This window comes from Scleropages formosus, chromosome 3 (assembly GCF_900964775.1).
Source record: "Scleropages formosus chromosome 3, fSclFor1.1, whole genome shotgun sequence".
NCBI lineage: Eukaryota > Metazoa > Chordata > Actinopteri > Osteoglossiformes > Osteoglossidae > Scleropages > Scleropages formosus.
The window spans coordinates 23,091,318-23,106,874 of NC_041808.1; the positions used below are offsets into that span (position 1 = coordinate 23,091,318).

General features: G+C 44.2%; 1 protein-coding gene across 1 annotated transcript in view; it reads right to left on the minus strand.

Moving 5' to 3' along the window:
* The window catches only part of LOC108936707 (lipopolysaccharide-responsive and beige-like anchor protein), a 141,267-nt gene that overhangs the window by 63,571 nt on the left and 62,139 nt on the right, over window positions 1-15,557 (minus strand). The window contains exons 36-38 of the mRNA XM_029250163.1: window positions 12,618-12,784; window positions 1,102-1,226; window positions 826-840 (exon numbers count right to left, since the gene is read on the minus strand). Coding sequence (XP_029105996.1) covers window positions 826-840; window positions 1,102-1,226; window positions 12,618-12,784 — 307 coding nt within the window. The remainder of the gene's footprint in view (window positions 1-825; window positions 841-1,101; window positions 1,227-12,617; window positions 12,785-15,557) is intronic.

The window sequence follows — 15,557 nt, forward strand, 5'->3', positions numbered from 1 at the left end:
AATATCAATACTGTAAAAGTGAACATTCCAGCAAGTCAGAGACCTGAAGGAAGCCTCAGGAGGCAAACTCTTTATTCTCTGTAGAACTGAGGGGGTTAAAGTGGAGACACAATGAACCAGACTGCCGTATAACGTGTTATTCTCCTGGTGGGAAACACACTGCGCACTACAAGATTACCAGTGTGTTTGTAGCCATCGGGACAAGATCTTGTTCCAGGAACAAAAAGCAAGCTTGTGCAAAAACCAAAGAGTGTTGGGTCACACAGATGTATTCAAGAGGTTTCAGTTAAACCCTTGGTTTTAAGAATATCGAGATAAACATGCAGGAATGTGGAAATTAGTCAGTACCTTCGGTGAACCAGTCACAGAACAATGCTCTGATACAGAGTGCTGTTGATGAGATGATGTAAGTGAGGGTACACAGATTCTTTTATTGTGACCTCCACTGTCCATTTTAAATGAGGTGGGCTAGGGGGTGAAGGTCCGCCAGAAGCACTTTCATTCAAAGGTAAAGAACCTTGATGGAGATGTGAGCAATGTAGGGGCCTTCATTTTATGGTTACATTTGGAATTTGTAAGGCGCAAGGTAGGTTATGCCACAAACTTATTCACAATCGTGTTCATATAGAACCTAGTTCAGACAGACTATGTTTCTTGAAAGTGAAGCAGCTGTCATCTCCCCAAGTTACATTTAAACGGTTCAAAACATGTGTAGTACGAACCGTTAAAGGAAAGGGGGAAGAGGGAAAGAAAAGAAAAAAAAAAAAAAAAAAAACCTCACAACAGCTCATTAGGCTGCTGAACTCCATGGTTCATGTTACTTACCCAGAGTTCCAAGCACTGAAATGCCACAGGGGAAAAAGAAAGAGAGGAACTGAACAACTTGGACAACAAATTAAACAAATATCTAAGACAATATAACACACAGGGAAGATGTGACGTCTTAATTGTCGTAGGCCTCGTAGAAAACAGTGTTAGGGAATTGAAACAAAGTACTGTAACGTTGCAGATGCTGCTTGATTTACTTTATTACGTGTGCATGCTTTATTTCTGCAGCATTGTCTACCTGGTTGGCCACTTGGACCCTGGGGAGGAACTGACCGTTTTCCCTGGCCGCCTTCAGCGTGGCCTCGGGGTGGGAGGATCCGAAGGGATTGCGTACGAAGCGGCGCCGCCGTCGCAGGTCATCCTCCCAGCTGTCCAGGCGCCAGAAGTGGCGGGGCCGGCTGCAGGGGAACCAGCGGTAGCCCACGTGTTAGCAATTACAGAGCAGTGTGGCGGCACCGTGCAAGTGCCGCATAAAGCCTTCCTTGTTTGCGCCCTTCGTTCCCTCAGATATGCAGATCCTCAACTGAGGTCTGTCTTGGAGATTTAAAAATATTGCACACAAAATCCCACGGGGGCACTGGGATCCCCTTCCCTGGTCAAGGTGAAATGAAAGCTTAATGCATCACTGTAAACTGAACCGCTGATAAAGTGATCAGTGGCCCCATTACCAGCCCCACCCCTAGCATTAGCTCGCCTTCTCAGGGGGTCCATAGCAGGGATCACGCTTGTGCCCGCAAGCGGAGGACAAGCTGTTACAGTGGGGCAGCATGAGCAATAGTCATCAGCACCCAGACCATCCATCATTCTCCTGTTCCAGTCTGCACCCTTCATTGATCAGTAAGACAGGATTTTAAAAAAGTGTTCGCAAATGAAGAGCTGCTCGGTCTGTAACTGGCACAATGACTGAAGAATCACTCTTTTCTGAGGAATCTGTATCAGCATACTGAGATGCAATAATGTTCATCAGAATTTATTGTGGGAGACACAAACAGTACTTTATATTTGCCAAGCTCGCTTGTTACTTCATATTTCATGTGGAGAAGTAACTGAATCCTGTATTTACTTTCTACATATATTTTTAAAGACTTTAAATTATATTTAGCATTTTTATTATTTAACTTACGAGGGGGCGCAGTGGCGCAGCGGGTTTGGCCTGTGCCTGCTCTCTGGTGGGTCTGGGGTTTGAATCCTGCTTGGGGTGCCTTGCGACGGACTGGCGTCCCGTCCTGGGTGTGTCTCCCCCCACTCCAGCCTTGCGCCCTGTGTTGCCAGGTTAGGCTCCGGCTCACCGCAACCCGACTCGGGAGAAGCAGTTTCAGACAGTGTGTGTGTGTGTGTGAGAGATTATTTAACTTATTATTTAGCTCTTTTGCTCAAAGTCACTTACAAGTTAAGAGCATACAAGTATACCAAAGTAATAAGATTGTATCAAACTCATTGTGAAGCCAACTGAATGAAAGGTATTATTCTTTGCATCATCTCACGGTGCTCTAGGATTAAGTTAGATGTGGAGAAAAAAAACGCTGCAGAAACCTTAAGAAGAAAAAGGTGACATCTGCAGCACAATGACCCAGTACATGTATGGCATTGGGATGAGTGCTCTCCCTTTTTGCCTCCACACACACACATACACACTGGCAGGAGACGTACAGAGCTGTCTGTATGGGGACGCTGGCATTCACTCAATAGCTTTAGCAGGAGCTACATCCTCTGGATGCTCTGAGCGCTGATTAACAGCAGCCTTGTGCCATACAATTCCATAAGCCCATTTCACTTTCTCAAAATGAAAGGTTTTATAGTGTGATGGGGCCCAAACTCCCAAAATATATAAATCACTATAATAGCCATTTAAGCACCCTCTAGGTACACACCTCCTTTTTTATGTCTGCATATTTCACATAACATCAACAGCATATTAGTCCAGCTAGTCATAATGAACAGAATAAATTCAGATACAAAGACAAAGAGTAATAAGGATAAACTAAGTCTAAACTACTGGAAATTAAGTGCATTAAACACTGGCAAAAATATACACAAAAAAAAAAAAAAAAAGGGGGGGGGGGGGAAAGAAAAATAGAGAGCATGCAGAGACGTTTGTAGAACAACTTTCAAAATGCTGGTATGCAACAAAAATTTCAACACGCATTATGATAATAAATGAAAAGTTGAGGGGGGTGCGGTGGCGCAGTGGGTTGGACCACTGTCCTGCTCCCCGGTGGGTCTGGGGTTCAGGTCCCGCTTGGGGTGCCTTGCGACGGACTGGCGTCCCGTCCTGGGTGTGTCCCCTCCCCCTCTGTCCCTACGCCCTGTGTTACCGGGTTAGGCTCCAGCTCCCCGCGACCCCATATGGGACAAGCGGTTCATAAAATATGTGTGTGTGTGTGTGTGTGTGTGTGTGTGTGTGTGAGAAAAGTTGAGCTTTGACGTATAATGTCTGTGTTTATCTCTCTCAGAAAAAAGCGAACGTCCCCGGGACAAGTGCTGATGCTCTTTTTAGCTTGTCTACACAGCGGCAAAGGAAGCAGTGATTGCCTATAAAATCAGTACCAACTGTAGGCTGAGGTATAGTACCCCCGGCACTCTCCCCTCATCTTTAGTGCGCCTGGACACTCTAGCCGCACCAGTTAGCTGCGGAGCTCAATCCTTCCCAGGTGACCCATCTCCTACAGTGGCACAAACAAGTGGCAGTGAAACATCCCACTGAAAGGCAAGAGAACACATGCAGCTCAAAATCCCTCCCCTCTGAACTTGGCACGCTGGGCAAATTTTCCTGAAGTCCATCTATAATTCATCTCGCTCTGTTTTCTGTGGGTACGAAAGGCCGGGGCCACCGGGAAGGCGCACTTAAAAACCGCACGTGCAATCGCTAATTACTTCAGTCAAACGATCGAGGGCCTGGCCACATCTGCGTGGATCAGAAATCGTCTGTTTTGGTAACACGTGCGTTACGAGGTGCTTGGAAATGAGGGATTCCTCCCAACCTGCTTAATGGAAACCATCTGTGAGGTAGAAAATAAAACAAAACGGCGATTCATTTGAGGATTTTTCCCCTAAATCATTTAATTTCGTTTTTCTGGGCGCTTGCTGGATCCCAGCTGTACGTCTGCATTCTCACCGTCAACACTGTGGACAGCATTACAAGCTGAGGTTAAGTAATCAGTAATCAGCTTAATGCTTTTCATATAAACGTTCTTCAGTCAGTTTATTAACATTAAATATTCAGGATGTTACAATGATTATGTAGCACAGCTGTATGAAGGTATAGTATTTTCTTATAAAACACATTTCCTTCAGTTTGAAATGGTGCCCCCCACCTGAAGCGAGAGCTGCAGAAAAACAACATTATAACCTTGTGTGCTTAGAAATGTCCAGAAGCACCAACGCTCCGTTCTCTAAACCAGCGAGTGTCTTTCTAACAAAATCCCAAGTTCCCATCAAGAGGAAATAACAGCTCTGCTTCTGCTATAATAATAAAAAAAATAAAAACCCCCCTCATTATGGTTCGCACATCTGAAAGGTCCTGACTTAACAGCTTTCACAGCCATTTACAAGGAAACTTAGACACCATCTTGTCAGCTGCGATATTTACATCAGGTAAATAATTTATGCGTTTCATACATTGTCATGGCGAGCAATCAATACAATGAAAAACGTGAGGAATGAAAAACTTTTCATGTCTATCTTTATTTCATTAGCAAAACGTATTTACTCTATGAAACATATCTTCTATGATTACTCAAATAATTAAATAACTATCAGATATTTGCATACATACCTGCAAAAAAGGCTTTAAGTCCACTAGAAGAATACTTTGACTACAAAGGATTTAAAAAAAAAAAAAAAAAAAAAAAAAAAAAAAAAAACAACATTTTCAGCCTATAAATTACAAAAAGGCAAAACTGTAACTGCAGTTTTGTTATGTACACAAACATTTCTTTGTGCATTATGAAACCATTTATTCTATAATAATACACACTGGATCACAAGTTTCAAGCACTGCAATCATAAAAGTACAGGTGATGTATTCACTATATGTGGGCAGAAATGGGCTAAAAGGCACATTAAATTTAAACAACTAACAATATATTCCATCCCAAAAAAATCTTTTGTTGTCATATTTACAATTTCAAACAGCGCACATAATGTGGAATCACCGTGCAAAGAAACAGTCTTTGGACCGCGGGAGGAAAGCCACGCGAACATGGGGAGAACACGCAAACGCCACAGAGACAAAGACGGATTTGAACCCACAGCCCAACGGCTGAAAGGCAGCAGTGCTACCTGCTGCAATACTGTAGATTTGAGACATAAGATAAATATAAATGTGATCTGAAAGGCAGCACATGTACGGTCAGTGCGGGCAGCATGCGGAGAAGGTGTAATCAGAGAGATTCAACAATAGGTTAGAGCTTTGAAGACAACAGCTGCAAAAGTGAATAAAACAAAACAAGAAAGACAAAGAAAAACGTTCAGTTATCCTGTTTAAAAGCTCTTCTGGGTTCGCCCAAAGCAGGGGCCCTTCCAGCTCGAAGGCCTGTTTGTTTCTAAACGTGATGCAGGTACAGAGCTGCAAACGCCACTGTCAGGATGCTCCTCTTGTCTCCTTAAATGAATGTGTATAATGCATGAATGCTCTGCATATGTAAACAACGCGCTTTGATCATATCTGGACGGAACTTTGAAATCATCTTCAAAGGGCCCCTCTTTGGAAGCGGTACAATTTATACCTAATGGTTACCTAATGGTTGCTAATGGCTAATGTCAAAGTCAAGGATGTGGAGCTAATGCGGTTCGGTGAGTAAACGCACTTTGTTACAAGGGATCTCGTTTAGACATGCTAAACCCCTCGGCCCAAACGCAGGGCAAGAGGAACTCGCGCGCCGCTGTAAATGATTTACTTACAAAAAGCAGACATACACAAAGACAAAACCCCAAAGAAGCTTGGACCATGACAAGAAACAGTAACTTCCAAAGCGTATTAGTGTGGCTCTGACGTTCGCCTAAAGAGCAGACATGGTGCTTCACGAAGAACGCAGTAAACAGCAAAGCGCCTTATGGGAGTGTCATAAATATAAACGGAAACCACCGATCGAGCCGGCAATGGGAGTAAGTCTCTCTGCACGAGTCCACTGGTGGCACCGACACTTAGATGGACGTTTAAAAACAAGGGCAAAATAAACTGGTGGATTCAATCATTTTCTTCGCTGTTAAATTATTGCAGTTTTTTTTTTTGTTTAATTGCTGTGAACTTTAAACTGTAAGCAACAGGCAAATAGCAATTTCATTTGCCAAACCTTTCCAGGAAAGTACTACTCCTGATATTTATCTATACAAATAACTATACACTTAACTGCATTAGCTATATAAAAAAAATTATTTGCACGACTTACCTGAGGTGACTAACACAGTTTGATCATGAAGTTTATACTAATTTACTCATTTACGCAGTTGGCTATTCTGACTGGATCAGTTCAGTGTAAGTACCTTGATCAAGGGCACTACAGAACGAGGGGGAACTCGGAAACTTCCCCAGATTCTCCACACTGCCTACGACTGCGAGGTCTCATACGTACGCCAGACCTACACGCACAAGAGCGAAGCCATCGGCATACGGCTCTACCCCCTCCGGCCCAGTCAGGCCCACTGCATTCTGCCACACACAGTGGAATGGTTTGACAAGCGACTGGGAAGACGCAGTTAAAAACGAAGGTGTGAAAGCACATCTTTGTAAGATCCGCTGCTCCGGGAACCCTTCCAAAGAGGGAGCAAAAGCTGCCGTGCAGAGAGGCACCATAAAATGAAAAATGTAAATGACATCCTAATTACCCACTGCTTAGTATAATACCGTGCAATTGGTAAGAATTAAACTTCACGACAAGGGGCTCTAGAAACTGTATGCTAATTATTTCCTATATAAATTTGCTGTGGCTGTAAGAAATGTCCATTTTATCAGTGCCTTTTGGCTTCCCTCCCCAGTTACAAGCCATTCGTCTCATGCTATAAAAATTGTTATGCATTATTGATTATTATGAAAAATATTTTTGAATAACTACCAAAAAAACCCTTTAATGCCTTAACAAAATCAGTTTCATTTAGTTCTGGCACAATTTGCCATAATACTCTAAATATAAACTATAGCTAGTACTTTAAGTGAGAAAATACCAAATAAACAATACACTGAGGCAGTGAAAATGCAGATTATTTCATTTAAAATAACTATATTCATAGTTTCCTGCCATACCGCACAAGAAATAGACAGACTGAACAAAGCAAGCTCCTCTTATGGTTTGCAATATACAATAAACATACATGTGTTCAGCAGGGCTGTTTGTCTCCCCACAAACCATATATTTGTTTAAAAACCACACGCATTGTCTAAAACAGCTTGATCCAAGCAAGGTCGCGGCGAGCCCGAGCATAACCCAGCAACACAGGGCGCAAGGCTGGCGGGCAGGGGGACACACCCAGGACGGGACCCCAGTCCATCGCAAGGCACCCCAAGTGGGACTCGAACCCCAGACCCACCAGAGGGCAGGACCCAGGCAAACCCGCTGTGCCACTGCGTCCCTGTTTAAAAACCACCTAAAAGCAAAATATTTTTCGATGTGTAAAATGTTTCACCCTAAAGGTTGGTGAGTAATGCAGACTGTCTGTCTCACCCACTGTCACGTCAAAGAGAAAACACGAGTGACACTTTGAGCAGAATGTCCCTCAAAACCGTCCATGAGTCGACAAGCTACAGTGAAATACAAATATCTCCAAACACTGGCTGAAGGAATGCTGACTGACAGCAGAAATGTGACGGCCCCGGAATAACACCGATGGTGAACGAAGAAGCACAGGGAAGCAGGTGAGGCGAGCTCTGACCTTTGGTAAGCCGGAGACACGCAGGTGAGGGATATGCTCTGCTCAGGGGGGGCTGACTGCTTTGGATGCACTGCCCTCCTGCTGGCTGCTGCATGGCACCGATAAAGGGTAGTTTGGGGAGAATGACGAGGGCGGCAGAATAAACGGTGTAATTACAGCGGCCGGGGTGGTAACAATCTGTCACAAGGGACATGTGACACTGTACTGCGGGGTAAACTAAAGAGATAACCTCTGACTAACTGCTGCACCCCAACAATCAATACCTTCTAGATAGTGCTTCTCAAAGTAGGCTGGAAGGGGAGAGGGGACGAAGCAAAAAAAGAAAACTCCCACACAGTACTTCATTCCGATACTGATCAGGCCGGCAGTAACCTTCCTTCACAACGACGGACACTTCCTTAAAGGTGTGTTTGGAGTTCATAAATCTGTGGCTCCTAACACACAGGGCTGAGTGCTGCGCGACGCGGGTCCAGAATCCTCAGAGCTCCAACCTCGAGACACCGCGTCCCGTTTGGGCTGCAACCTAAATGCAACCTGGCTCCGTTCATAGGCGAAACACACTTTGTAAAGGACCCCCTGGTGTATCGGCAGTCTTTCAGATCAGCATCGCCTGCGAGTGGACCGGGGCTCCTCCCTAGTATTGGCCTGAACCGAGAATTTGAAGTTGCGCAAAAACAAAGGAACATGTGGAAAGCGTCAGCCGCTCGGGGGCTCTGATATATCCCACACTGACACATTGTTGGTATTGCTCATGGCCCCGGTCATTCCGCTGTTTATACATTTGAGGTAAATGTTTTCGTGGATATGATGCAATTCTGTGAGTCCTTGTACCGTGTTACGGCACACGTGCCTCAGTTTTCATAGAGAAAAACTGAGCCCCTCCCTGCTGCTTCACTGCGCTCCTGCCTGCATGTCGGTCATTGTTTGAAGATCACGAAGGGCACTTGATCCTACCACATGCAGTACTCTGGATCGCCCTCGATGCAGCGGACTCATTGCCAGAGCTCACCCGGAGGAGGTGAAGACAAGCAGTTTGAAGCACTGTCCCCTCTGGCACAAATGTTTATAGAGACAGCTGTCATCTCACCTTCTGAAAAAACTCAGACTTATTTACATTTATTCATTTAGCTGATGCTTTTCTCCAAAGTGACTTACAGTATTAAGCTACTTCACAATTATTTACCCATTTATACAGCTGGGAAATTTTCACTAGAGCAAGTTAGGGTAAGTACCTCACTCAAGGGTACTACAGCTAGAGGTGGGGATCAAACCTGTGACCTTTGGGTCCAAAGACAGCAGTTCTAACCACTATGCTACCAGCTGTTTCTCTTACACAACAGGGTAATTTCCACTGTATCAATTCAAGGCACGTACCTTGATCAAGGGTACTACAAGAAATGGGATTTGAACCCAAGCCTTTCAACTGCAGGGTGAGAGCGTTAACCACTGCGTAATCCTAGGTCCCTACCAGACTGAAATTTTTAGCCAGACCAGAGTTCCCTTTTCATTGTAGCCCATTTTTTAAGAGAGCTGCATGGTGGCCCAGCAGGTAGTACTGCTTCCTCAGAGCACCTGGGCTGCATGGACACAGGTCCCAGTCTGGGTCCAAAGGCAGCAGTTCTAACCACTATGCTACTAGCTGTCCCTATACTTACGCACTCCAAGCAGGATTGGAACCCCAGGCCCGCCAGAGAGCAGGACCCAGCTGAACCCGTTGCATCACTCCACCCCCCCCCCAAGCAGGAAACTATGACGGGAAATATCTAACTTCACTAGCACCATCATCTAACGGCTTTGCTTGGAGTAAACAAGAAAGCAAATTCTGCGAAAGGAAGTGGAATATTAAAAGGAATAATGGAAAAGAAGAGAGGCCCAATGACCCTTATACTGGGCTGTGGTTTAATATCCCTGACATGGTAACCCAATGGAGAACAGCCACTTGGGAAGGTTTGAACCCGCTGACAGTGAGAAATATCCCTGCTCTGCAGACAGTTCTGCACAACATATTCAATTCAACAAATCTAGGGTGCCATGGTGGCACAGCAAGTAGTGCTGCTGTCTCAGAGTGCTTGGGTGGTGCGAGAGGACATGGGTTCAATCTCCACTCAGTCTGTGTGGAGTTTGTATGTTCTCCCCATGTCTGTATGGGTTTCCTCCAGGTGCTCTAGTTTCCTCCTGCAGACCAAAGATATGCTGTTCAGGTTCATCCATAGTGTGTGAGTGACAGCATGAGAGTGTGTTCTACTGACATATGGATGAGTGACCCAGTGTAAGTAGTGTCTCTAGCAGTATAAGTCACCTTGGTGAATAAGGTGCATAGGCTCATAGCCTTCATAGGAAGCTTCTCTGAAGAAAAGTGTCTGCTAAATAAATAAATGTAAACTCTCAACATTTACGTTTAAAGAACATATGATCCAAATGCAGCACGCAGGAGTATCGAGTTGTAGTTACAGTTAAGATGTGCTGGGGTGTGTGGGAGAGAAAACAGCAGCTTGCATGCTGATGGTACGTCCACTGCAGGCCCACCAGGCGTTCACTGGAACGGTTACACAGCAGTTAGATTTGATTTCACAAGGCCAATCGATACGGAGGCGTACGCCTTCACTTTCATCATTATTGATCCCTTTTTTATAACCCCATGGCCTGAAAGAAATCTGTCTTCCTAGAAGACTGATGATGTGATTTACTGACGAAAAATTGTACAGCGTATCGCTACAACATTTTGCAGCAGTCCCGTCACACCCAAAAAATGGACGTCCTTATGCCGAGCTGGATCCACTAGAACAGAGGGCACGGGGCTTTTTGGAAGCATCTTTTGTAGCATGACTCCAGTCTTTTTGTAGTTTTCGTCTCTGTCACTACTGCGCTTCTGTACATGTCCTGCTGTAGACAGTTTCCTTCGGGATCAACACATTCTCATTCAAAAAACCAAGAACAAGATGTTGCAAGAAGCCACGTCGCCAGAACAGAACAGTCCATTTCAAACCCTGTGACCAAGCAAAGTAAACCCATTCACATGAGCTCCAGTCCAGTCATGCTGTCACTCACACACTGCTGAGCTGATGAACCTCCAGCCCTTTACTCTTGCATGGTGCACTAAACTATAGGGTCCAAACTCTGAGATGGGTCTGCAAGAAGATCATAGAGTCCAGGAATAAAACATAAAACTCAGCCCCACATTAAACCTCTCTGGTGTGGTTTGTGCTCATCAGATGTTTCCACATCTTTTCTTTCTTATTTTGTTACCTGGACCACGAGACAGGGGACAGGTAGTCGCAGGCTTCCCAGAATTAAAAAAATAACAATAAATCAGTGCAAAGCGAGCAGCATAGGCGCTGTGGAGATGAATATTTCCTCTGCTGGCTGGACAGAGCCACTCCCCCCCACCGTGGACGTTCCTCCATCCAGCTCGCTGCAGGAGTGAAACAAAACCAGCGAAAGTCTCAACCCTCTTGGGAGGTGACTCCACTCTGGGCTACATATTAAAACACAAATTTTATTCAGGCGGGTCACAGAGTGTCAAAATGTATTCAATGCCTTCTTTGAAGAAACAACAGTTCTCTCAAGGTCCTGGGAGGGTTGTATTTCCATTTGGAGCTGTTGCTGAAAGGAAACGTTGGGGAATTTATATTTATGAAATGCTGAACGAGACGGCAAAACTCACACGGCCTCAGGGGCTGTACAGTGACACTCTCCATGGTGTGTGTGTGAGCGCACTTGTGTGTGACTGCAGCATTTTCCACGTTTTGTATTCTTGATCATGCTCCCAGGCCATGGCCCATGTCTCCAAGCCTCTCAGCATGGTTTTACCGTGGAGTTTAGCCGCCAGCACTGACGTAATGGGCCACGTCTGATGGAGATTTACTGAAAGCAGTGCCAGTGGTGCAGAGGCACTGGGAAAGCCATCAGAATCAGCCCAAAACAGATAGATTACAATAATGGGCACATAGTCCATTTCTACAACAAATTAGCCAGCCTGATGTTACTGCATATGGTCACCAGCACAAAAAAAAAAAAAAATCCAACTTGACCAAATGTAGCGCGCGCGCGCGCGCACACACGCACACACGCACGCACACACGCACCTCTGGAGATGGCAGACAGAAAAACACAGAGGAGATGCCTGGAGGGATTTGGCTACGCATCTCCACGACACCTGCCCAGAGACCATTAACACCATAAATCAGAATAATAATGACATTCTGCACAACCCACCTCAGAATGCTTAATGTTACCATAATTAAAAGGTAATTATCCTTCTCAAAATTCTATTGCAAATTTAAGAGTAATTTCACATGTAACACAGGAAACCAGCAAGTAAAGAGGGAAGCACATGTCCTTTCGATGTGTATCCAAACACACTGGCTAGACTCCAGCTCAGCTTACGGATCTACATGAAGCCACGAGTTTGCAAATGAAAATAAAGCGTACTGCAAAGGAGCGGGAAGACAAACCCGGATCTCAAACAAAGAAAGGGTCTGTTAACCTTCACTTTATCTGCTGATTAAGGCAAATAAATAAGGTGACCTTCTGAGATTCCTTTGTTAATGAGCCAGTACTCAGGAGCTCTTCGTTTGAACTCAGTGGTCACACAACATGAAAATGAAGCCACTGAATCAGCACTGGAGCACAAGAGAAATGCAGGGGGGGAAAAAAATAAAAAATTTAAATTCACCCCGTGACTCAGAGATTATGACTGTGCTGCTGCAATTCTCTTTTGCAAATACTTTCACCGCTATGTGAAGAATTGATTGTAGCCCTGATCAGTATGACTCATGAACTTAAATGGAATTTTATTTTACTAGTTATGATACCATACCTTGAGATATGCATTCGTTAGATGGTACTTCAGTATCCTAAAAAAGTGTGTTTTGACCCCTGTATGAGCGCTTCTCAGTGAGCGGCAGTGTGAGGCCCCCTACCTCAGTGCCGAGCTGCCCCAGGCGCCATGCTTGTCTGTCAGGATGTGGAGGATCTTGCCGATGAGCTGCGTGGCCATCACGTGGTCCCTGTACCTGGCGGCTCGGATCAGGTTGTCACAGAGCTTCTCCTCGCCGCGCCTCTCTGCCGCGTATTGGGCACACTGCGACTGAGGAAGATCCAGGGACATAACAAACTCAATGCATAACTAAATTTGCTCTCGGAGCCATACAAAACACAAACACGAGAACGGGGTTAAAGTGGCCTTACATGTAATGATCATACGCGCATCATCTGAATCTCTTCCTACGAATTGATAGTGGGCAGCAAGTTGTATAGTTAGAGTTACCTTGCAAAGAAATCCAATCCCACCTTCCTTCTGTGGTTCCCTTGATCTAAGTACTAACCCTGAACTGATACAATAAAAATTACCCAGCTGTACAAATTAGTAAATAATTGGTCTCAGCTAAGTAAAAGTCAATAGTAACAGGCACAATTTATAACAGAGAACACTTAAGTACAACTGTTTGGATTAAACTACATAAACATGCTCATTTCTTGATAATTTATTAAACAGTTTGTCAATTGCTGCTCGTGAAGTAGTGAAATTCCCTACATTTCCAAATTATGGACAAATTCATAAGGCCTGGATTACAAAATCGCTAAACTTCTGCAAATATTCATGAACATTGTGTAGATGCACTTCATGCTGAGAAATTCTAGCTGAGGCTCAAACAAATGTGACCGTGGGGTCACCGGCGTCCTCCTGTCAGTGTGATTAATAACTCTGGACGTACAGCTGCTAATGCCCTCAGGATGAACACGGCAGACTCCACAATGCACTCGTCTAAAGTTTCTGAGCGTCTGTATTGTGTAATATCAGTAATCAAATATGTTTGTGAAACATCGACAGAAACGGCATCTTACTGGGTAGAATGTACAATTGTAGAATAACCTTGCTTTTTGTTGATAGTCCCACCAAATTGAATCTAACAATTTTCCCATGAGAATGATCCTGGTTATTATTAATTAACAACTATTAGTTAGCCCCACAAGACTTACAATGTTAGTTCCACTATAACAAAACTAGTTAATTACTTACCCATTTACATGGATCAGTAATTTTTACAAACTGAAGGTTAGTACCTTGATAAAGGGAACTACAGCAGAAGGGGGATTCAAACCCAGTTTCAGTTGGAAGGCAACGGCTCTAACCACTAAACTACAAGACCCAAAGAACAGAAGAGATGACCTTTAACTTTGCCGTCTTTACTTGAGATAAAAATTTGGGTACTAGCAATACTTTAGAGGAGATTGAATTACTTCTTTCTCACAGTATGAATAATTCTTGCCGCGAGAGATGGCAGGAAGGCTCAAGAGAGGGATGATAACTGATACAATTATGTACTTTTTCCCATCGCCTTGCTTCCCTACTGCAGATTATTTTCCATTTTTTCTGCGCTAAATGAGAGTAAAGAAACACTGAAGGAAAGACAGTAGCCCGGGTGCCAAACACTGTAGTAAAGCCAACGCACACAGCAATGCAGAGCAAATGTGTCCCAGAGCATCAGCAGTAAACACTGAAGTGCTTCATAATGGAAGCTCCTCTCCAGCTTGAGCCACACACTCTGAAAGTGTCAGAAAATCAATATGCCAACATTAGCTGGGCTGCTACTTCCAAATTATGAACCAGGTTCCTTCTGCCGAGCTGAGGCTGAACACAGATTCCTCTTTCGTTCTTTTGTTGATTCATTCGTATCTAGACATACAGTATCAGTGTGGGATCCTGGGAATGACTGGGACAGTGTACTGCTGCCTAAAAGATGGAGGCAACCACAAAGTTACATTAATATACTATGACTTCAATTTAAGAACATGACTGGGACTTTAAATCTCTTTAAATACAGAGATGTGGTGGCAATTAAGGCATCCTAGTGAAACAATTCACCTCAAAAGCACAGGAAACATTTCCCTTTATTTATACTGTCCATAATAATGATACACTTGTTTTTTTAATCTACACTATCAGTGCATGCAGCAAAGAAATGGACTCCACTGGATTGTGCCAGTCTTAGATGAACATTTATGTTGGGCTTTTGGCTGTGAGGGTACCACGTGAGCACACTTCACTGACAGTAATCATCTAAACATTCTGAAGTACACGGACTACAAAGAGAGCAAAGTCACTGACTGACACAGGAACAGCAGTCAAATTAGTATTAATGAGAAGATCAATAAAAAACACACACACACACACACACACACACACACACACACACACACACACACACACACACTAAAGGGCAAAATCAGACAACACTAAGGGAGGGACCAAAATCAAGACACATGTCATTTGAGTCATTTAAGGGCTGAATAATTTACTGCTGACTAACAGAGGTGAAGTCTAGTGACCTGCTGTAGTTGATACCTCTCTCAACACAATGAATTATCACATATGAACATGAATAAATCACATGCAACTACATAATGTGAAAATAACTGTTAGAAATTAGATCCTGAATCACACTGATCAACATTAAATCTACATTCATTAATTCGCTTTTCACCAAAGTGACTTACAATGTTAAGCTACTTATACTGATTTACCCATTTATACAGGGCAATTCGTACCACATCAGTTCAGGGTAAGTAACTTGTTCAAGTGACTTGCAGCAGGAGCTGGGATTTGAACGCAGGTACTTTGAGTGAAAGGCAGCAGCTGTAAACACTACACCACCTACTGGCACAGAAAGTGGCACCGGGGACCAAGTGCCAATGTGCTGGCTGTTAGCCTCCTCCCCTCTCCAACATCACGGAACCTCCGAGCCACTTTCTTGTAGGATTCAGTTCAAACAGTGGAGCTCTGAGCCAGACTTGAACTTCACGGGAGTTGGGGAGACGCAGCTGCAGATTCTGACACGTCAAGAATACTTGTCCGAGTT